Source organism: Tachysurus fulvidraco, chromosome 7, assembly GCF_022655615.1.
Source record: "Tachysurus fulvidraco isolate hzauxx_2018 chromosome 7, HZAU_PFXX_2.0, whole genome shotgun sequence".
Classification (NCBI taxonomy): Eukaryota; Metazoa; Chordata; class Actinopteri; order Siluriformes; family Bagridae; genus Tachysurus; species Tachysurus fulvidraco.
The window spans coordinates 6064366-6088709 of NC_062524.1; the positions used below are offsets into that span (position 1 = coordinate 6064366).

General features: G+C 40.6%; 1 protein-coding gene across 4 annotated transcripts in view; it reads right to left on the reverse strand.

Annotated features, from left to right (window-relative positions):
• The window catches only part of adcy2b (adenylate cyclase 2b (brain)), a 56313-nt gene extending 32743 nt beyond the window's left edge, over positions 1-23570 (reverse strand). For 3 of the 4 annotated variants that reach the window (XR_007143584.1, XM_047816621.1, XM_027133866.2), the window contains exons 1-4: positions 23157-23569; positions 16431-16628; positions 7634-7795; positions 3233-3382 (exon numbers count right to left, since the gene is read on the reverse strand). Coding sequence is in view for 3 of the 4 variants with exons in the window: in XM_047816621.1 (XP_047672577.1) it covers positions 3233-3382; positions 7634-7795; positions 16431-16628; positions 23157-23516 (870 nt within the window). In the remaining variant the exon portion in view is untranslated. Of the gene's footprint in view, positions 1-3232; positions 3383-7633; positions 7796-16430; positions 16629-23156 lie in introns of all 4 variants that reach the window. The other variant, XM_047816622.1, reaches the window with a different exon arrangement.
• Positions 23571-24344: the final 774 nt, after the last annotated feature.

Genomic DNA, 24344 nt, shown 5'->3' on the forward strand with positions numbered 1-24344 from the left:
CTGTGCTGGGCCTTGAACTCCGATCCTCCGATCAACAACCCAGAGCCTTAACCAGTTGAGCCACCACTGCCCCCTGATGATGACATGTCACTGGTGACATGGTGTAATGTTTTACAAACATGTTAACGTCCGGCACCTACTGTAATTACGCACAGCATTCAATAGGCTTATGTCTAAATCAGGATGGCATTTAGCTACTCAACAACTTGTCAAAGCGTGACATTCAACTTGTGAGGAAATCTCACACGCTGTAGCTAGCGAGGTTTTAGACTATCTTTAAGCAGACTAATTCACTAAAACTGCATTTGTTCAAAAGTCTCCTCTGTCAAAATGAAGTTCGAGAGTCAATAAAAACAACAACACTTAAAATCTGACATTTTCTCCAGACTGTCAAGCTTATTTCTGAAAAAAAAAAACGTGAATGGCGTTTGCGGCGTTACCTGAACAAAACAGACGATCGATCATTTAGTTAATCACAGCAACACCGGCTTCAAATCGCACCTCGAATTAGATACGGTTAATAGGCAGCTGTGCTTGTTATTTACAGTTTTCTACGTCCTCTTTGTTCTGCGCAGGTCAAACCGTGAATGAAGGAGCTCAGAGTGCCTGACCCCTGTGCATATTTTCATGGCGTTTTAAACAAAGCACGTAGACCTGCTCCGTTAAAACGCTGTTCTCAAAAATAAATCCACTCACGAACTCTTTCAGGTTCAGTGCGTGTGCTTTAATGACACAGGGACAGCGTTAACAAAAAAAAAAAAAGAGGAAGAAGTGTCCTAATGACAGCTAATCACCTTGTTTATCATGGGGAAGGTAAAGGGCTTTTATCATCTCGGGAAAATTGAATTGAAAATTAAAGAGAGAGAGAGAGAGAGGGGGGGGGGGGAGGATAAGTTATTCCAGTCAGTTTTGGACAACCTTCCCAATCTGTGTCTCGGGAGGAAATAAAGTAATTAAGCAGCCTGAGCTAAATTGAGCGAGCACATAGTAAAACAGAGACGCGTCTGGCTCTGCTGTCGCTGTTTAGTAAAAATACTGTCACACACCGGCCACACTGCAGCCCAGAGTGATGAGTGATGTACTGAGCGGGGAGCTGCCATCCATCTCAGCTGTAATTACAGTCAAACATAAAAGCATATGTGTGTGTGTGTGTGTGTGTGTGGGTGTGTGTGTTAGAGCGAGAGATGGAAACCTGTAGATCATAATTGCACCGTGAAGAAGCCACAGCGAAGAATAATGAAATTACAGCTCTGTATGCACAGGTCTGTATTGTGAAGCTTTTTGGAATTAGCTGGATTTTAGATTTGCCCACCATCCACAGTGAGGATAATCGTTGCAACGTTATGTTACATAAAGATACGTGCAACATTACGAAGAACGGGTTAAACGATCTGTTTATCTAGCCTGAGAAGCTTAAATCCAGAATAGAATGATATATTTTTGATTATTAATCATTTTTATATGATTATTCCTCTCTTCATTTTTGCCTTCTAATCACAGACAATTACCAACCGGGAAAGACGAAGGTTAACCGTTGCCTTCTTTTGGAACTGATGCTCGTGCTGCATCATAGGGTGGTGTAACATAGCACTGTCTACCAATATCTACAGTACATACACGAGCTCACAGACACAAATGAGCTGTTGATAAACACGAATGGCTGTGATATTATTAATATTTAAGCCTGAGATCCTCTATCGACAGTGGGTATGCTTTTCTGTTGCGTCTTGCCACGCACACCGTTTTAACTGAAATGTCTGAGTGTTCGGATTTCATTCTTTATCGTACGCAAAACAGTAAAGATCGTCTATGCTGTGGTGTCAAGACATATATATATACGAGCACAATTTAAGCATTCATTTTATTTATCATTAATTTACTAATAATTAATTATTTATCCTGCAAATTTCCACTAACAGTAATTATGTACAGTAGTTATTAAGAAAAAGCAGCTACCTTTTTAACGCAATTATGTGAGAACACCACTAAAGATAAAACACTAATACAGTATGTTGCTAACGTTGCCAAATATTTCTGTTAGCAAATTATTCATTCTTAGTATTATTTCTAAAAGTTATCCTAATACTTATTTCTAATATTATCCTAATATCTGGACCAGCGACGATACCTTTTGTATCGTCGCTGATCCAGAAGGAGGGCAATCGTATCACCGAACCTTTAATATCATGTGACACACAATAAAATCAACAAACAAAGGCCAACCAAGAGGAAGTTTCAAAGCACGCAGCGCCTGGAAAGGAAGGATAGGGTGGGAGCAACGAGGAGGGAGCTGTTTTTGGCCTAAAGATCTCTGCCATCCCACCCGTTCAATGGATATCAGTAATTCTTTTGTTTTTAACTGCATAAATGACTCATACTCAACCCTTGAACCTCCACTACTGTGCAGATTTGACTCCATCACACTAGTACAGTATCGTCAGGTTGCTCAACATTTAGAGACATCTTACTTAGGACACTTTTATGAGATTTATGAGATTTTGTCCCTTCAATTGGTTGATATCTGTGTAACAGGTTGAAACAATTTTTAGATTTCAGACCTTTTTTTTAACCTGAAGATCAAAGTTAACCTGTTTACAAAACCATATGCAGTGTAATGAAATGCAGTGTAGTGACATGTAGTGAAATGCTGTCTGTGTCTTAAAAACAGATCCAATAAGAGTATGAAAATTATAAGAAGAATAAAAATATACTAGGAATTGAATTTAAATTACAATTTGTTATACAGGTTGGAAGAAACAAAAGTATATGGACAAATCTAAGTCTAGATTCATTAATTCATTCATTTTCTACCGCTTATCCGAACTTCTCGGGTCACGGGGAGCCTGTGCCTATCTCAGGCGTCATCGGGCATCGAGGCAGGATACACACTGGACGGAGTGCCAACCCATCACAGGGCACACACACACTCTCATTCACTCACACACTGACACACTACGGACAATTTTCCAGAGATGCCAATCAACCTACCATGCATGTCTTTGGACCGGGGGAGGAAACCGGAGTACCCGGAGGAAACCCCCGAGGTACGGGGAGAACATGCAAAATACACACACACAAGGTGGAGGCGGGAATCGAACCCTGACCCTGGAGGTGTGAGGTGAACGTGCTAACCACTAAGCCACCGTGACCCCCCCTGTAACGGAGCTAATGGAGTTAATGTCCCCACGGTTTAGATGATTCTACAATTTCTGACACTTTAGAAAATTCTTACCTGCTGATGTTTCTCAAATTCCAGTTTGATGGGTGACTTGATGCAGTTACACATGTCCTGGTAGGTCTGTTTCAGAGCGAGATCCATCAGGTGTTTATGATAAGCACCTGCCATGTTCCCACAGATAAATATGATGATGTTGGCCAGCATCTGTAAACACAAAGACAGAAGCTTTTATTACGTTCTGGATCGCTGCTTTTAGTATTGACATTATACGCCCATGCAGGAATCCCATGTGGTGATGTACTGTGTTATTGGGGTGAGTTGGATTCATAAGGTCGAGAATAAACGGCGTTTGCAAAAAACATAACAGTATCCTACGCTGAAAGAGTGTCCATGTCATGTCACACTGGTGTTTAATGGCTCATATCCCAGTAAGACACTCTCACTTTATTATAGAATTTATAGTATTTTAGTAGAACTCTTACCGTTTTTTTTCCTGGACTGTGGGTAAATCAATCGGGGTTAAAAGTTCCAAAAAACAGACGTTTAGTTTTATTCATAAAGAGTAAATGTTAATATTAAACCCATTTCTGCTCTCTGAGAATAAACGAAGGTGTTTATCTTCATCCGATAAAATTCCGTGTAAGGTTATCGACAGTCTCACACTGAAAAATAACACATTTCTTTAAGCTGATTAAAAATATCCCACAAATGAGCTCTGCTTTTCATTCTAGCGAAGGTATGAAACACCAGTGTGCTGGTACAAAGGGTTAGGATATCTAAAGCACATGACTTAAGGAGACATTGTTTTATAAATAGGCGCTCGCAGGAGAACACCGACTGCCCAGGTCTGTAGACATTCCCCTTCCAGACACTCATGATTACATGGCATTGCTTTGTATCAACAGGAAAAGGGGAATGAACCTTCCTAACGGTGGCATCTCTGGGAAATGAACGTGGGTGCCAGAGACAGGATGTAGCCAAGAACACCACTTAAGAGCGTCAATCATTTTAATTAGCCTCCAGGACCTCCGGACATTATTACTCAGATGTACACTATTAGCAGGTTAAACTGGCCCAGCAGCAGCAATTACACTGTTCTCTTCAACAATTAAGAGCACACAGAAGCAGGAGTGTCACAGTTGTGTGTGTTTTTCCTGAGAAAACAATGTTTGTCCTTTAATGGTCACATGTAGAAGATGATGCTGAGTGATGCTGAGTGTCTCTTTTGTCCTTTTCGGTAATCCTCTTTTTCTTTAGCTGTCGGATTGAATTAGCAGGAGAGATATCTAGTGTGAATGTGATATGCAGTATTATTTTAATTCCGGTGTAACTTAAAACTTCAATTACTACATTATGCAAATTAGTGCTAATTTGCATATACACATATTACATACATTTGCATGATGCAAATATTATATTGGGGGGCACGGTGGCTTAGTGGTTAGCATGTTCGCCTCACACCTCCAGGGTTGGGGGTTCGATTCCCGCCTCCGCCTTGTGTGTGTGGAGTTTGCATGTTCTCCCCGTGCCTCGGGGGTTTCCTCCGGGTACTCCGGTTTCCTCCCCCGGTCCAAAGACATGCATGATAGGTTGGTTGGCATCTCTGGAATATTGTCCGTAGTGTGTGAGTGTGTGAGTGAATGAGAGTGTGTGTGCCCTGCGATGGGTTGGCACTCCGTCCAGGGTGTATCCTGCCTTGATGCCCAAAGACGCCTGAGATAGGCACAGACTCCCCGTGACCCGAGAAGTTCGGATAAGCGGTAGAAAATGAATGAATGAATGAATGAAATATTAAATTGTTGTATATCTAGTGTGTTGTACAGTTTAGTAGATGAAATGTCACTCAAAATTTAGCATCAGCGGGTGAAATGATGTAGAGTCGCTGTGAGAAAACTGCCAGTTAAACCCAAACGGGTCTTTAGAGTTTACACAGGGTGGTTGAAAAACATAAATACCTAAGAACATCCAGTGAGCGTCGATTATGTCGTCGGAAACACCTTGCTGATGAGAAAGATCAGAAGACTTATTGGCTGGAACTGAGATGCAGTAACAGTTACAGTAACTCAGATAACCACTTTACAACAGCACTGAGCTGAAAAGCATCTCAGAATCCTAAACATGTCCAATGTTGCAGAAAGGATCAATAGAAGACCACATCAGGGTCCAGTTCTGTCAGGCAAGAGCAGGAATCTGAGACTTCAGCGGACACAGACTCACCCAAATTGGATGATATTTAGCGTGTAATCAGGTCTTTCCTGGAAATGAGGCCTCTGGCTTCTTAGGAACATCCTCAATAAAGAAAAAAGTGTGTTTATGGGTCATGGGAGAAATACTTTAATAAGTAATTCTGCTAGCTTTAATTGCCGTGTGCTGACCGTAAAAGGCAGCAGACGAGATCCAGGCTAGTGGAGAGCGCTGGATTAATTAGTAATCACACGCTCATGGAATCACACTGCTGACTCATCACTGGGGCTCATCGGGCTCAGGACAGGCTCATCAGGCACATGCGTACTGCCTACTGTCGCTCCTGAGTGTTAAGGGTTAACAACTGACATTCAGAAACTTTTCATTTCTTTTTTGGGGAAATAAAGACAGAAAGCATGAGCTGAAAGATTAAAGTGTCACTGGGACCACCGTAGGAGAAGAGAGAGCGGGAGAGCGGACACGCCGCCATTAGTTATTTTAGCAATAATGAAGCTTACCACAGCGAGATGTGCAAAATATTATAACCCACAAAAGAAAAGCGTGCGTAATGATTGTTAGCTTTTATACAAGAGTCCAATTCATCTAAAAATGGTTTCTTTCAATGAAAGAACAGAGCAATGACTAATCAGCTAGAGAACAGGCACATGGCAGCTCCTCACAAATAAAATAAAAATAGCTGTAAAAATGGACCAAACACACCACGAGGATTGTGTTCACTTTCAAGGAAGGGTTGACACGACATACTGTAAATAGCTCTTAATAAAGAAATAAAGTGCACCATGCCGTTTTAAGCTTAATGGAGAACCGGTGGTTCGTTCTTGTTGAATTGTACGGGGCGAGTTGCTATGGTAACCGCGCTGATGATTAACCTCTGGTTAAAACAATCATTTTCCAAAAAGCTCCCATTTTGCTTGCTGCATGGTGCGATTTGGCAGAAATGTAAAGGGATAGTTTTTGTGTCGTTCATACAATACATGTGCTGATCTGTTCTTGTCTTTCAGAGGCACACGTCAAGAAATTGAGCCAAACTGGATCTTCTTTTTTGCATTCAGACACATTTTTTTTTAAGATCAGTACAGGCTATTTCCGTTGGACTACTGTAAGTGGGTCACCAATGAATTCTGATTAATCTGGAGTTATAATGTAGTTGGCTAGAATATCAGGGGACATGTGCATGGGGCTCAGGATGGAGAAAGGCTGGACAGTGTCATGTTCAGGGTTTCTCCATGCCTGTGTGGTCGCGAAACAGACACAGCCTGTTATAAAGCAGGGGAAGCCGTCTGGCCTGCGCTGGCTTCTGGCAGACTGGCCTCATCCAGGGAAACATGCCCAACATATGATGCCACATCACAATGCCAGCTCTACAACAAAAACGAGACGTTTCTATCGCTGTGTCCCGTCCATGTTTTTTTTTTTCATTCATTCACGAGAGAAGTGTTTAATATGTAATTGCTCTGTAATTATACATATTATTAGCACTATTAGCACTATTATTTCTTTTGGCTTGTAAGGTTGTGCCACTCAAATAAACTCTCAACTGCACAGTAAGCAGGAAGCGAATTGAGTTTTACAGCAAGTGCATCTCTTCTACAGTTTTATGCTTGAACTTGAATCTAGCTCATTTTTGGATAAAAGTCTGGGAATATGCATTGATACTTTACAGCCTTGGACATATTTTCATTTTAAGGCCCTTGAAATAAAGGTTATACCAGAAATACCCGAGAGCCACCTTTTCAAATCCGGAATAAATTAATAATTACATTTTCATTAATACTTGGCTTTCTGTATAACACGTGGGTGAAAAATGAAGGCTATTTATGATGAGCTTTAACGGCGGACTCTTCTTCTCGTGAATTGCCAATTTCCGCGTTCTATATAAAACGCAATAACAAGCAAAATGATAAAGTGCACACAGGGAGTTACATATGGTGAAAGCAGCATGCCTGCAAATTACAGGCAAGAACACAAAGAAACGTGGCAGCTTTGCAGCCAAGTCACTTTTTATTACCGTCCCGTTTATACACACACACTAAGATATAAAATGAGTTTCTTGGATCATAGTGTAAGGTATAAAAACGCAACAAGGCACTTTTTTTTGGCAGCAAACCATGGCCTATTTCCAACTTTCCGCTGCTTGCATCTGTGTTGCTGTCCAATGAACAAAAATAGCTGAGATAGAATGCTCGCGACACACAGACCACAAAAAAAAAAAAACATGAAAAAAAACAACACGCAAACAAAAAGACTCACCTGCCAGACGAGAGGCTCGGCATGCTGCGTTGCGTTTGAGAGGCAGACGCTGAGGACCAGAGTGTGGGAGGAGGACGTGAGGATGCTGGCGATGATGGCGTCCCGCATGCAGAAGGGTAGCATGGTGTAAACCACAAACACTATGAACAGAAAGAAAGAGACCTGCGATGGAGCAGAGAAGAGAGAGAGAGAGAGAGAGTCAGAGAGAGAGAGAGACTTTTTTGACTTTTTACAATTTAAACAGATTCAAATCGGTCCTACTTTTGTAAAAAAAAAAAAAATAAACGTTCATTTAATCAGCCTGTTCAAAATCCTTTTGGCATCACAGTCAGCGTTTTGTGAAATTTTATCTTTTCGGCTCAGGTATATCACCCGATTTTAGCCTGAGCAAAGATAAAATGAATAAGTTGGCACCTGAAACTGTGTCTAATGACATATTTAAAACAATAAAACAGTTATAAATAAAAAACAATAATATACCTTAAAATGCTCTGTAACCTGGAGCAGAGAAGAGAGCGAGGTTTGTGATATAGATCATTCCTATTTCCCCTTTAAGGAGTGATCGGTACATAAACACATAAATAAATAAACAAACAAACAAACAAATAAAATTTGCAGTTAACAGAAGTGATCGACGGTGCAAACGGTCACGGACAGTATGAAGACATTGGGAATAAGAGCACAGAAAAGTCTTAAAGATTACAGCAGCAGGTCTTATAGCATCCCCTGATGCACTCATGATGCTTTCACTCATGATCTGTTTAGAACTGAACCCTGGTGTTGGTCCCCCTTTGTGCTGTTGAGAACACAACAATTCAAACTCAGGTACAGATCGAAACAGCCAGTCTGAGAGGGTGTGAGAGAGGTAGCGTTGGTCTGATTACAGTGAGAAAGTGATTCGTCTCTGACCGCAGGAAGTAACCCGAAATACCGATCTGTCCTTCGGTGCAGACCAAGTTCTGCAGAAATGTGAACGAAAAAGAAAAGAATGCAGGATGTGCTAAACTTTTCATTCATATAACTAAATAAAATCTAGTCATTTTTCGAAAAGGTTAATAATTAAGCGCCCTGTTCTCTGTCCTCTGTGATTTTACAAGTAAATGATTGTTCGTTTTTTTCCTCGCTGTATTACCGAGCAGTGAATACACTGAAGGTTTTCTTTTTTAACTTTGGGTTTGTTTAATTATGGGTGAAATGAATCAAAATAGCAAACGAATCATTATCAATTTCCTCAGTTCTTCCAGGCGTAACATGTCACACAATCAGACAAAAAGTCAAAGACTCTTCTAGGTTTCAAATCATGTGACTTTAAACGTTAAAACTTTAAACACACACACACACACACACACACACACACACACACACACACACACAAAATCTGATATAAATTTATTTGCTGTGTTTTTACGTTGCTTGATTTGCAGTAGTGTCACATGAGGTGTTAGATGGTGACAGTTGTACACATGCTTTATCTTGCCTTTGTCATTTCTCCAGATTATAAAGAAACGCTTGAGCAAAACTTTTGCTGGACCACTGACACGTGATGCCAGGACCTGTTACCACACCGACCTCTCGTAACCCCGGCCATCGGTCGCAGCTCAAACTCAGGACTTCGTCTTTAGTTAAGCATAATGAAATACAGAAACTCCTGCTTCGTATTGTCAATCTGTCTTATTGAGGCGAGTGAGATTCAACCGCCTCGGCTATAATCGCCTCTTTTTGACTAGGCTTTTCCTTCACCGAGTCACTGGGTATAGCTAGAGAAGGCACAGCTCCTGGTATTTATTTAGAGTTTGTAGCGAATAGGGAAATGTTCAGCCACCACTTTGATCATCTGCCAAACAGCACAGCACAGGAAATCAATAAACACAGATACAGAGACAGTCTCATTATCAAGAGTCTGCCTCATTGAGACACACACATTACGCTTATTGATGATACATAAGTTACAGAAAAATAGACTTTGTTTGAAAATAGAGTTCCCGTCCATTATTCCCGAGGAAGAGCAGACAGTACGGTTTCTGACTCACCTAACGCAATCTCCTGCAATAAAACATCACCAGGAGAAAACACTGTGCATGCAGGGGGCTGGAAATGATCGAGAGGTAAAAGCAGGTAAAATAATTTATCATACAATAATAATAATAATAATAATAATAATAATAATAATAATAATAATAATAACAATAATAATAATAATAAAGAAGAAGAAGAAGAAAGAAATATTTTTAGTATAATATATTTTAAACCCTCTAAAGAATTTGAAATTAAATTACTAAAGAAAGAAAAAAGAAAGAAAGAAAGAAAGAAGTAGAAATAAAAAAGAAATATATATATATATATATAGATAGATAGATAGATAGATAGATAGATAGATAGATAGATAGATAGATAGATAGATAGATAGATAAAGATAAAGATAGATAGATAGATTATGTTTACCTTCTGCTCTATGTTTATGATCTGTAAAGCTGCTTTGAGACAATGTCTATTGCAAAAAGCGCTATACAAATAAACTTGAATTGAATTGAACAGACAGGCTGCTCAGAGCTCGGTTTGGAGAAATTAACATAAAGTTTGAAGTTTGCGGGGTTTTTTTGCTTTTTTTTGTCCTGGAGTGAAATTGTTCAAATCTGACTCATCTAATCTAAGAATCTAATCCCCTGTGCACCATGTAGAACATCTTACAGCAGGGTCTTAACTGTAGAGTTAGAGAGTTTTCACATACAGAGAAATGCTCATTAAACATAAAACGCACATGTACTAGTGTTCTTCATCAGCATCTCATATCATATGCCATCTAAACATTCACACATTCACACCATGATCCTTCAGTGTAAATGTAAATGTACCGAAAAACATTAATCAGAGCAGCCGAGAAGATCGCTGTCTCAAAATATCATGAATCCTGTCTAGTTAAGTCATCAAATATTAAAAGTATGATTATAATTTTAGCTCATAATTAACGAAGGCCTGAGGAGTGTTATAAAACTTAATCAGAGATAAGTGTCTGACTGTGTGAGCTGTTCTATTTTTGGTCCCAGAAGAAAGAAAGGAATGAAAGTTTAAGGAGAAATTGTGGTGTGGATATGAATATGAATACAAAATGAATTGGAAATGTCTCTAAGATGGGTTGAGATCAGATCTTGGAAAGGTTTAGACACTGTAGATATATCACCTGCTTTCAGGATATAACTACATTATTTGAGAAGATCAGGAGATTTAGACTGTAAATATCTGAAATGTGCAAATTGGATTTTAAAAATGATTTTAAAAGCCAGTTGGTTATTAAGGAAGTCTGTGAAGCATACATTCATAAGCTACTCAGTCTAAAGGGAAATATTTTAATATTTTATTTTTTGACATTTTTTCCTGTATATATTATTTAGTAATAATCATTCATTCATTTTCTACCGCTTATCCGAACTACCTCGGGTCACGGGGAGCCTGTGTCTATCTCAGGCGTCATTGGGCATCGAGACAGGATACACCCTGGACGGAGTGCACACACACTCTCATTCACTCACACACTCACACACTACGGACAATTTTCCAGAAATGCCAATCAACCTACCATGCATGTCTTTGTACCGGGGGAGGAAAACCAAGAACCCGGAGGAAACCCCCGAGGCACGGGGAGAACATGCAAACCCCACACACACAAGGCGGAGGCAGGAATCGAACCCCCAACCATGGAGGTGTGAGGTGAACGTGTTAACCACTAAGTCACCGTGCCTCCCTTAGTAATAATCAATTGGTTTCAATTCTATTACATTTCTTTGCATAAATATATCATTTTACGTTTATTGTATTTTTCTTTCGTGTATGGTGGTGATAAAATTTGAGTTTAAAAAGCCATAAGAAGAATCAGAACTTCAGCTCTTCTCTCTTTTCTCACTTATCTGCTTCCACACCGTGTATATAATGACCTAGCACCACCACAGGAGGATCCATTGATTAAAGAACCGTTCTAACTGAAAGGAGTGAATGAAAAAGAGCCTGGGTATGTTTTTATACTCTGTGTTTGTCTCGACTGATTGGAGTTCGGTGGGTCACATCCACTTCCCATGCTTCTCCTGATTAGAGGGTTTGATTATGGCCACTTTTGTAAAAACAACACAAAAAAGCTCTTTTAAGAAGCTGTGTCTAAGTGACTCAGACGAAGACTGAGAATGCTGCCTGGAGAAAATGCTTCTTACAGTGCAGAGCCCTTGTCTGTATACCTAGGTCCTGTCATCTTTGCTGGAGCAATGAAATTATGAAGAGTGACAGCATGAAAAGCTGAAATATCGCCTGTAGGTTTATTACGACTCTCGACATGTGTAGCAAGCACTCGATCAACTTCTAGCGAGGCTGAGGTTATACATGCTTTTAACTTTGATGGCTGTCGTGTGTACAGTATGCGCTGTTCAATTTGCAGGTCAATTACACGTAATTAGCGTATTGGATGTTAGCGTAGCAGCGACAGAAGAAGTATGTGAAACAGCGTGATGAGCTTTCTCATGAGAGATGGCCAGGATGAGGGAAATGCACTCTTGGTAACTGCAACAAGATTGCCTTAATAACATAACACATACCATTTACACTATGCTGCTAACACTATTCCCTCCTCAGAGTTAAGGATATATACTGAACACCTATATATACAGTACAGACCAAAAGTTTGGACTTTTGGAGTTCCCAGAGATGCTTAGCACTTGTTGGCCCTTTTGCCTTCACTCTGCGGTCCAGCTCACCCCAAACCATCTCGATCGGGTTCAGGTCCGGTGACTGTGGAGGCCAGGTCATCTGGCGCAGCACCCCATTACTCTCCTTCATGGTCAAATAGCCCTTACACAGCCTGGAGGTGTGTTTGGGGTCATTGTCCTGTTGAAAAGGTGGTGTGTCCAAACTTTTGGAAGGTGCATCCAATCTTTTGGTCTGTACTGTATATATAAATAGACATTCACAGTCTGAGATATTAAAGAGCATTTACACTATATGGTCAAAGGTTTGTGCACCACTAACCATCAAACCCATATGTACTTGTCTCCTCTATTCCAAATTTATTCCTCCGTCAAACTTCACGGTTATAATAAGCTTCCCTCTTGTCTTCTGGGAAAGCTTTCCATTATGATGGATTTGTGTTTGTTTGTTCGTCTCTAACGGCATTAGTGACATCAGACACCGATGTTGGCATGTTGTTGAGGCTCCAGTTCCAGTTCATCTCAAAGCTGTACATCGAGGTTGAGTCAGAGGCAGGGCCACTCCAGTTCTTCCACACCAATCATAACACACAATGTCTTCATGGAGCACAGAGGCTTTGTGCACAGTGGCACTGTCATGCTGGAACAGTGTTTGAGCCTCTTAGTTCCACTGAATGGAAATTGTACTGCTACAACATACGAAGACATTCTAGAAAATTCTGCACTTTCAACCTTGTTGCAACAGTTTAATAAAGAACCAGTTATGAAGCTGTGATGGTCAGATGTCCTCCCACTGTAATTTAGGCCATATAGTGTATTTCAAGATAGAATGACAATTCCATCTAAATCCTAAGAATCTTACAGCTAGTAGTGGAAGCATAAGAAATAGCAAATGTTCACAGATCGGCGTTGTAGCATGTCATCTAGCATGGCGCAAGCACATTTTGACCATCATTTCCATTTACTCCACCACAGATACTGTATGTACAGAAGAGTACGCAGCAGTGTGGAACAAACACTCATCATGCATTATTCTGGAGTTTCAGTAGATATAAAACATCCTTATACTGTATGTCTTGTGAATCTTCTGAACAGAACTGCTGTCTATTTAAGCAATTTTAAAAAATAAGGAACATATTGGGATCACATCAACAACCTCATCTGAAAGTACTGAGATGGAATGAACTGTTGCTACAGAACGATTCATCGTGATTGTTAGACTTCTACCTCTGGTCTCTTCCTTGCTAAACATAAACACAGAGGTAACTGGGCCACTGAGCCACAATTACCTCGCCATTGTGTTTCCACCTGCTTGCTGACTTGCCAATGGAGCCGTGTCACAATTTCTTCCATTATGTCATTTACGCTTCCAACATAAATTCTAAAGCCTCTTGAATGGTGGTAAATATCCCCTGTGAACAAAACCACAGCTTCCAGGTGCCGGCTATGATAAGCTAAAGAGCTCGCTAAGGGCTATGTGAGCGCCACAGCACTTCAGAGTGCCACCTGATGAAGCTGGCTTACTTTGAATGCAGTGTGCGCTTAGTGGAGGGTGGGGGGAAAAACGAGTGAGTTTAGTGATAAAGTGTTAGAGAAAGAAAGGAGCAGAGAGAGAGAAGATGTCAGTTGAGCTTTTTAATAATGCAGCGCCAACAGGTATTAATATTCCTGCAAGTAAGGCTGAAAGGGAGAGAAAGTGGAAAAACAAATGAAGAGAAAAGAGAAAATTAGATGTGACGTAAAGGATGTACCTGATTTAAGTATAGCTGGAAACTGTTTCCCTGAACAACCGTCATATAATCATGAGCAAGAAACTCTTGCATTAAAAAAAAAAGCTAACCCTTACCCTAACCCTAACCCTAACACACGGTCAAGGTTTTAAGAAGGACGTTAACCCTCTTCAAGCCCGAAAGACAGCCGCACATGTAGAGGAGTATCACCATTTACCACCATGTGGCATCAATCTGCTTGAATTCTGATCTCTAACGCTCGGAAACTCAAATCGATATGTAAATGAGAAAGTAGAATGTAAATCTATTCCCCTTGTTCGCCTACTGATCACAATACAGTCTAAAATAGCTTTATCTCAGTCTGAACGGGGGGGGGGGAGATAGCACAGAACGGGGGAGCATAGAAGCCTTTATTATCGCCACATATATATTATAGCACAGTGGAATTCTTATCTTCACATACCCCAAACGAGGAGGTTGGGGTCAGAGTGCAGGGGAAGCTATGATACAGCGCCCCTGGAGCAGGATGTGTTGAGGGCCTTGCTCAAGGGCCCAACAGTGGCAGCCGGGCTGTGCTGGGCCCAGATCCTCCAATCAACAACCCTGAGCCTTAACCAGATGAGCCACCACTGCCCCAATATTGAAAGACCCTGCTACTACTTTCAACGTCACTGTTAGCTAGCCTGTGACCAAACTTGAACCAAACTTGATTTTATCTCTCCAACAGCTGGCCTAATATTAGCTGACTTGATAGATGTTTGTTTGAATTACTTATCCTCTGAGAACTTGGCTAAATCCTCAAAACAACCAGCTAGCTAAGATTACTAGCAAACTGCTAACAAAGCTAAGATATTCCTGATGCTGTTTCAACATATAAATGTACAACTATACATATAAAGCAAAGGTTTAAGGAAAAAAACGTCTTCAGACATCTGACCTTGCTGTGACTTCCTAAAAATGTTCACTCGTTTTTTTTTTTTTTTTTAAAGATATCATTCTAAAGAAGTTCCCGGTGGTGGAGGAGGCAATAAAAATCTACAATATACCCGAACACCTTTACCGCTGTGGAATATTTACATTATACAGTATATCCTACATGTCATGTATTCATGCTCTAACAGAAAGCATGCAAATTTCATGCAGATTTTTCAATCTCTTAATTTTTCTTTTACTGTATTTTTAATTTATTTTTTTATAGAAACACTGTGAAACCGACCGATGACGCCCCGTCGACAGTGTTTGTGTCCTTAATGTTCAAAATCGTTATGCTAGGTTCGAGCGTGCTAATGGCGGTACTGTGAGGCGAGCACTTTCACAATGGTGTGAATAGATTTTGAAAAAAACAAAAATAAAAATCATGTGTCATGCGCTGACGCAAATACCAAGGAACAGTGCACAGTGAGAGACTTTTGTGAACCAGGGTTATTTGAGTGACCGTGTTAAAAAAAAGCGGTATTTTCGTATCAAATCATGCACTGGAAATCTTGGAAGTTTATATGATTTATATGTATGGATATCGGGTATTGCTTTTGTGTTTCACTCCTCTGTGCCGGAGTTGCATGCACCGTCCCTGTGTGTGGGGAGAAAAAAAAAAACAGATTTATGGTGTCTAAAAAAAAAAAAAAAAAAAATCCAGAGCACAAGCTAGTGTGACAGTTAGTCATCTACTGAATCAGATTCAGTTCAATTTGTGTAGAGCTTATAACAAAGGATGTCATTTGAAAGCAGCTGTAGAAAAATATATAAATTCAGGATATAAATTAGACATTTAAATGTATCCCTAATGAGCAAGCTATATACATTGTGCATGTGCATGTACATCTGTGGAGACCATTTATTTTCGGATATATAGATATATGTTCCATTAGATGAGTCATGTTCGGTCCTGAATAAAACTGCTTCATTCACAGCTATATACAGTAATTAATGTTCATTTTTGGCAGCGGATTGTTCAGGTATAAACACACAAGGCAAATCAGGCATGATGAAATGTGCAGCTAAAAGTGGTTCGGTGCTCATGTGCGGCTGGTAACAGCTAAATGAGTAGCTGCAAACTGAAGAGGACGAGAGCGTGCCGAGGGTTTGGGGACGACAGAGAGGCTGAGAGCAGGAGCGAGAGAAAATAGAGACAGTGCGATTTTCATTTTTATAATTACAGTAATACAGTAGGTGCAGCCATGTGATGTGTAATCCTCAAGCACTTTACTTATACTCATGGACTGGCAATATGTTACAGTTCACTGTGACTGGAAAAGACATGAGTACTGTAGAAACTAGAAAACTTCACCCACACTAACCAACATGTTTTTTTTATGTGGGTTGAGATGCGTGTAATGACAGATAAAGTGATGAAGGCACGTCGCACCGGCTCTCTGCTCTCACCTGGTCCCAGGGACAGACGATCCCTCCGGAGAACATGAAAAGGTAACCCATGGCAACCAGGCAGCCCCAGATGAGCAGGGAAAAGAGACGGAGGAGCTTCTTGAAGACGGATTCGATGCAGACTAGGATGAAGATGGAGAGGAAGATGGCCAGTGTAGTGGGCACAGTGATGAGGAAGGCTACGTGGTCCTCCATGGCCTGAAGAGAGAGGGGGGGGGGGATAAGCTCAGGTTGAATTTGATTGCAAACTCCTAACAAAAGTGCTTAACAGATTTGAGTAATCAAACATTAAAGGTAAAGTAATTGTTTTTTAAAAAAATAATTAAAAATAGTGTTGAGGTCACATAGTCAAATATTTCTTCAGAAACAGTAGTGAAAAAAAAGAAAGAAAGCACAAATTAAAGATGTTAATGGTGACAAATACCTGCTGTGTTTTACTACTGTACTTAAGCCCCTTATCCCATTATGCTGGAGAATTAAGCAGAAAAACAGAAGCTGATTACAAGATGTCAGGAGATGAAAAAACAAGCGCACCAATAGAAAAACATGCAATATAAAAATGACATTTAATACACATAGACACTTTAATTCCAAGAACTATACACAGTGTAAGAAACTTTTCCTATTAGTTTCACTAAATAATAAGCAGAGTTTAAAGGTTTAAGCCGATCGAGTCCACGGTGAGTACAATCTCAAATATATAATGCTTTCGAGACTGGATATTTTTCCCTACAGAGACTGATTTTAGCAGGAGACAAAAGAGTCTATTTAACCAAATCCAAATGTGTTTTTGATTGAATTAGTCAACTGTAGGCTTCAGGTCATTGTTTGTGATCTGTTAGTTATTAGAAATGCCCAATTAGCTACAATTAGCTAATAAGCTAATTACAATTAGCTAATAAGTGTGTGTGGGACAAACTTTGGATGGGTCAAATGCAGAGAACGAATTCTGAGTATGGGTCACCGTACTTAGCCGTATGTCACGTCACTTTCACTGACAGATCGATAAAATATGAAAAAGAATTCTATACAGTGAGATAAAATATGAAGGAAATAAAAAGAAGTGTGCAAAAATCGCTGTGAAGCCCTTCGAGATAGAACAGGATTTACAGCAGGATGCTACGGATCAATACCGGTATAAGCCAAGATAGAAAACCGTAAAACCGTTACACAGCTTGGGCCGGTAACATCTATACACCCAGGAGGCAGGAGAGCATGTGTACGAAACATCCACAGGCCAGCCTGACCTTCCCACCCTTTCTCTCTTTTCACGTCATTCCATTTTTCTTCTGCCGGGTGTGTGGGTTAAAATATACAAAATTTTTCTCCTCAAGAGGAATGTATCACTACAGCACGAGGCAGTGGGTCTCTGAGAAAGAAAAACAAAGTACTGATTCATCCAGCTAGCCATCCATTTTCTGTACCGCTGATCCTACACAGGGTCACAGGTAGCCTGGGGTATATCCCAGGGGATTCAAGGTGCACAAAGTTCTGGAACCAACCCACATCACAGGGCACGGTGATACACTCACACACCACAGGCAATGCCTATCAGCCTTACACTGGAGAACCTGGAGGAAACCCCTGAAGCACGGGCGAACATACAAACTCCACATATGCAGAGTGAAGACAGAAATCGAACCTCCAGACCCCAGAGGTGTGAAGCAGACGTGCTTAACACTAAGCCAGTCTAATCAGAATGGTGAAAAGTGTAATCTCAGAGACTGGAGATAGATGGGACGGTTTCAGAAAACGCTGATCTCCTGGAATTTTTATGTGCAATAGTCTCTAGAGTTTGAACAAAAGAAATAACACCAAAAAAAAAAAAAAAACAGTGAGAGGAGAGGAGAATGAGCTGACAGAAAGGTACCGGTAACTCAAATAACCACTCGTTACAATCACGTCGAGCAGAAAAGCATCTCACTGATCTCGATCATGTGACACTGCACTGGCTGATTGGATGATTGCATACATGACTTGTGGTTGGTGAGAATGGAGATCTCTAAGATGTTTGTTTCAATGCTTTTTCATTCTTATATCAATATATTAGTATTTAACTAAGCAAAAACATAACTTTTTTTTTGTTTCATCAAATTACATTTGACAGCAAAGACAGCTTGTGTTTTTAGGTGGTGGTCTAGATGCTGATAGAAAACATTGTCTAATCGGAGGTGTGAACTTCATACAAACATATTATACTACAATCTATTTATAATCATTTTAATGATTAATAATTAGAAATTTGCCCATCAGAAAATAAGTCAATGTGTAATACGGAATACTGAGAACTTTCCCTGGGTAAAACATTGTCTGTAGGATCCATGTGAAATGATTATTTAGTACTCAGTAAGAAGTTGTTCTCAGGTAACCAGTCGAAAAAGAACATCATTAAGACCGAGTGGGTCACCAGATGTAAGACGAGACACCCTGGGGAGCGAGTGGACTCAGGAAAACTGCACACGCGCTGCATCTTAATGAAGTCCTGAGGAACTCGTACAGCTTTGCAGGATACAAAACGGCACAGATTCGAACACTCATTCACAGCATTGAACCCGCTTTTCCGGCGCATGTATGAATATGCTAAACACGCATATCAAAGTCCAATTAGCGCTCTCACTCACTGATTGCATGATTAGCCCTAAAGCACCAGTCTCCATCTTTTGAGCTCTGTCCCTGCTGTTTGTCTGAGTTAAAGTTAAAGCTGTAAAAGTGCTTGCTCATCATCCTGCCACCGCTCCACTAACCACGGACGTGTACACAGCTAATTAGGCATTTGAGCTCATTTAAATCCATTTAAACCCCATTTTCCTGCGGTCACAAAAGCAGGCGCTTTATAACAACAGAGGCCTTTCCTGTTCGTCTGCTTTATCTATTTGGGCCGTGTGTGTGCGTGTGTGTGCATGTGTATGGCTGTGCGTGTGTGTGTGTGTGTGTGTGTTTTGGAAACCTCCACAGAGCTGCTGATGGGACAAGAATGTGAAAAATGTCACCCAATGTCAGCAGTTCGAAACTTCACAGAGTCAAGCTGTAACACACAAACACATTGAGTCTGTCTTCTCTCTCTCTCTCTCTCTCTCTCTCTCTCTCTCTCTCTCTCTCTCTCTCTATTATTCATCATCTGTATATGAGAGAAAACCTGAAAAGGAAACACTTGCGTTTTTTCCCTCCTGCTAGTATATTTTTAATCCTGCACCTTGCATGCGTGGGTGTAGAGTGGGAGTAACCGGAGCCCATTAACAACATCGCCACATGACGCCACATGCATCTCTCATGTGCTGAGGATTAAAATCTGCTCAAGAGTCCCCTGGTGATAAACAGGCAGCGTTCACCAGCGTTCAGTGCATCCAACACACAGCTTCCACAAATGCAAGCGCAGATACATACACACCTGCAACGGCAGATATGTCACAGTAGCGAGATGTAAACATAGTGATAAAGCTGTAATGCACAGAACCAGAAGGAAACGAAAACAAAGCGCTGCTTCAACTAATGAGGAAACCCTTCTAGCACGATGGGTGTTTTCTATTCCAGGATGACTCCAGCCCCATCCAAAGGATATGAGGACTTACTGAATGGTTTAATGAAGATCATCATATGCTATGACTTTTTATTGTGAAGAAAATGAACAAGAAACTGTTACTGAGCTCATCTAATTTAAGAGAATCCCAGAACCACCAGAATCACTGTTCGACACCTGAACAAAAACTTGTTTGGACCGGATTCCATCTCTCTTTAGGTTCCCAGATGAGTTATACATACATGTAAAGATGTATGTCAAACAGAGACAGGCATGGAGAGGGTTTGTAGAATAGTCCAATCATCGAATCATCCATAAAGATACTTTCTCGGTATGAAGCTGTATCTGACTTGCTGCCCCAGGTTGAGTTTCCTCAGTGTGTGGGTGAGAGGTTGGATGTTTTGCATGGATTAATGATGTTAGTGTACAATATTTGTGTGCTTGCAAACCAATCCGAATCTACAGAGGCTTTTTAAGGTGAACGTGATGCTCTGTAAATTTTCATGCTGTGCTTAAGTTTCAGATCTAGTTCCAGGTGCATCAGTACAAATAAAGTTGAATGATGTCGTTCTGTAAATATCATGATATATATATATGGTGATCATTTTGTTTAATACAGGGTTTAGTGTTGGAGTTTGTTTGTTTGCTCTGATTCTCACCGACTGCTGATTTTGGTGGATTTTCGAGCAGATGTTCACACCAGTGTTGCTCAACAGCTAGAAAGTCTCAGCAGGACCAGCAACATATCAAAGGCAGAACCTTCTGTTTTAGAAAAAAAATCACTAATTAAGGAAATATTGCAAAAAAAAAAAAAATTGTGGCTGGCTTAAAAATAAGGCTTTGGGAGAAGTTTACATGGAAGTTTGGGTGCAAATCCTGGGACCGCTAAGCTGCCACAGTTTTGTAGATCACTGAGCGAGGCTGTTGTCTTTGAAAATGATTCCAAATGATTTTACCAGTGAATCCCATTCCTGCTGTTAACGGATGGAACTTGGTGACTGGTACCGGCTTTTAATATTCATCACACTTGCTAGCTACAATGATGCAAGATGATGGTGATAATTTTGCTCCAAATATTTATATCTGATCTGGATTTGGACCTGAATTGGGTCCATTTTTTTTTTTTTTTTGCATCACACAGGATCCCGATACACAATTCAATTCTCAACCAGGAGACCTGAGAACCTTTCAGACAAACTTCTTCGTATCTCTACTTGTATGGTATACAGTTTTGAATGCATTCCCTTCTACTGTAATACCCATGAGATGGCGTAATTGACTTCTAATGAGCGAAGCGTCCATGTGGTTGCTGTGATTGTGGCTTTTGAAAAATCTCTAACGATAGCTTTCATCTACTGAAACTAAAAAGTGCTCTCTGCCTTCCTTTATGCGATCGCTTGTGGTACGTTCCAATCATTTCTCCTTGGAAATAAGAAACAACAGTTATACATAAGTAAATATCATGTGCTTTACCCTGAACTCTTTTACTCTATCCTCTCTGTTTTTCAGATGAGCAATACTTCCTTCAGTAGCAGGTCATGTTTATGGAAGATTTCTCACTCTACGAAGCCCAATAAATCCCAATCCGGTCACACCTCCTCCAAAGCTAGCAGCTATGCAGATGCGAGCAAGAGCTAAGTGGCTCCTTCTGCACTGTTTCTCTGGACAAAAAAAATGAGCTCGGAAGGGAAAACGGATAGTGAGTCAACAGCGAGTGAGTGTGTGTGTGTGTGTGTGTGTGTGTGTGCGTGTTGCATTATAAGGGTTTGAAGTGTATGGCTTTAGTCTGAGGTAATTGGAAAGGGACAGAAAGGCAGGGCTGTGGATCGTTTGAAACCAAATCTAACCCATAAAACCTCATCGAAGAAATTAGGCGGGTTTTACCTCACTTTTGCTAATAAACATGAGCTAATAGGATTTATCGAGCAACACGAATACCTCATGGCCGCCACTAAATACGAGACGTGACAACGAGACAGCAAAAGATGTTACACTCTGTCTTGAGAAACGATTTCACTCCTTTTCAAAGCAAGTTACGCACAAGTTAAGTGATTACCCGCTCTCACACTGATTTATCACACAGCTAATGATCAACTGATCTTATCATGTTAATTCACTTTTCCAATTACGCGCTCTGTAAGCACTGCGCTAGTGAGGAGGAATTAATAATGCCTTTGTTCTAAGGGGCCACTATAGAGTCACAAGTGGTCTGGCTCTGGAAACACAAGATAAGCATTTTTCAGAAGGGAAAGAGCTTCCTGCACTAGAGCAGGGAGGTTAAAAGGATAAAAATGAAACAAGATAGGAAAGGAGATAAAGTCAAATTTGTATGGGTTTTTCTTTTCCATTTATTTTCTTTGATAAGATGCCCAACATGCCTTAATATTAACACCATTGTGACCTATAACATTTAAACAGCCATGTACATGCAGGATGGTAAACATTTGGCAGCCCCAGTACTTCAGGTTATAAGTTGAGTAAAGATTTATTGCATGGACGTAATACAACTATTGAAATAGTGTTTTTTAAAGCGTTTTATTCCTGTTTTTCAACAGAGCGATGATTTCTAATGTCTGGATTCAACGCATTTAATCGAAGTGAGCAGTAAAATAAATTAATACCTATTAGAAATAACAAAATATTATAACTCCGATTAAAATCATGGACCGCTGTTTATCCCAGGGCTCTGATTTAAGAGTCGTACTTTACACGAGTCCTGCATATCTGTTACAGTTAATGTGTAATGAGTCTAGATCGATTCTACGCAAACTTACCACCCAGTTCTGTGATACTAATGATGATGATAATAAAACTTTCATACTAAACATCAGCTGTATTATTATCATGTGTGAACATAAAAAATGCCCCTTTTTGTATAAACCTAAAACACGGTGTACAAGGTGAGAGGTACAACATTTTAACACTAAAGTGCACTACAACATGTCAAAGCTCGACCCCACAACTCTTTCACAGTCATGTAAGAGAAATGAGAAAATGACAAGTGCAAAGAGCAGGAACGAGGACACAAAAGTATTTCTGGATTGTCGTTGTTATTATTATAAACATTTTTTAAAGTAGGTGTCTAGTCATACAAGGTCAATGGCTGTGAGTTAATATGAAATTATAAAGGACAGGTTCAAGCCAAAGTGACAGGACCTGTTGACCAATTGACAAGCTTCTGCTACTACTAAGATGAAAAAGGCACATACCAGTCCCGAGGCGAAGAAGACGGCGAGGAGAGACACGCACGCTCCCATGATGATGAGGAGGAGGAAGACGATGAGCGGGTGCTGCTGGCTCATGCGATAGTACGACTCATAGAGCCAGTCTTGAGACTTGGGTCCCCGCACGTCCTCCGGCTCCTCCAGCACATAAGCTCTCTGTGGCCGAGGCATGGGGCCAGCCTGGAGCCCGGAGCCTTCCTCCTCCTCCTCTTCCTCTTCAGCTTCCTCCTCCTCTTGCTGCTTCTGCTCCTGCTCTTCCTCCACGGGCTGAGCGCTCAGCTGCAGCGTGCCATCCAGGCGCGAGCGGTGCTGCGGCACCAGAGCGAGAACGGCCGCACGCAGCATTCTCCATCCAACATGATGAAGTGAGCGCCTGGGAGTGAGGCAGAGAGAGGAAGAGGGAGAGGGCGGGAGTGTGAGACAGAGAGAGGGGGGGTTTCAGAGAGAGGGGGGCTAAGCCAAAGAAAGTGTTAAAGTGACTCTATTGGGTGTGTGTGTGTGTCTGTGTCTGTGTCTGTGTGAGAAAGAGAAGTAGTAAAGGAGAGTGAGGGACACTAAATAGAGAGAGAGTGAACCTTCTATCTTTTCCTCCTATATATATATATATAGAAATGGAAAGTAAACGGACAACATGGCAGCAATAAACACTGATTAAAATAACAAAAATAACTGCGAATTATTCCTTCATCCATCTTGAGTAATCTCTTGAAAACAAATAACGGACTTTTCCAATAATTCTATAATTATTTCTTAAAAATAGCTGCATTGTTCAGTGAGTCTCTGCTTCAGTGCAGGTTACAAACAATTTCCACCCACCAGGAAGTCAATGACACAGAACAGTTGAAGGTATTTACTTAGAAATATAGACAGGAAGGAAGTGCACTACCCTGCCAAAGGACCTGGCATGCCTCTAGCTCACTGCATATCTTATCTTACTGTTTAATAGCTTGTAGGTCCACCTTTCTCCTGACTAAGTGCGTTAATGAGTTTTACATGAGTCTGCACGTGGCTATCTGCCAGCTAACATCATACAGATGGATCTGTCAGGCTCCTCTCTTTTAGTAATTACAGATCAGCATCCCCACATGTGATGAGAGAGAGAGAGACTTTTCACTTTAAGTGTGAATGTATACTGAATATATACACCTGAATATACTAGTCAGTCCTTTGGGA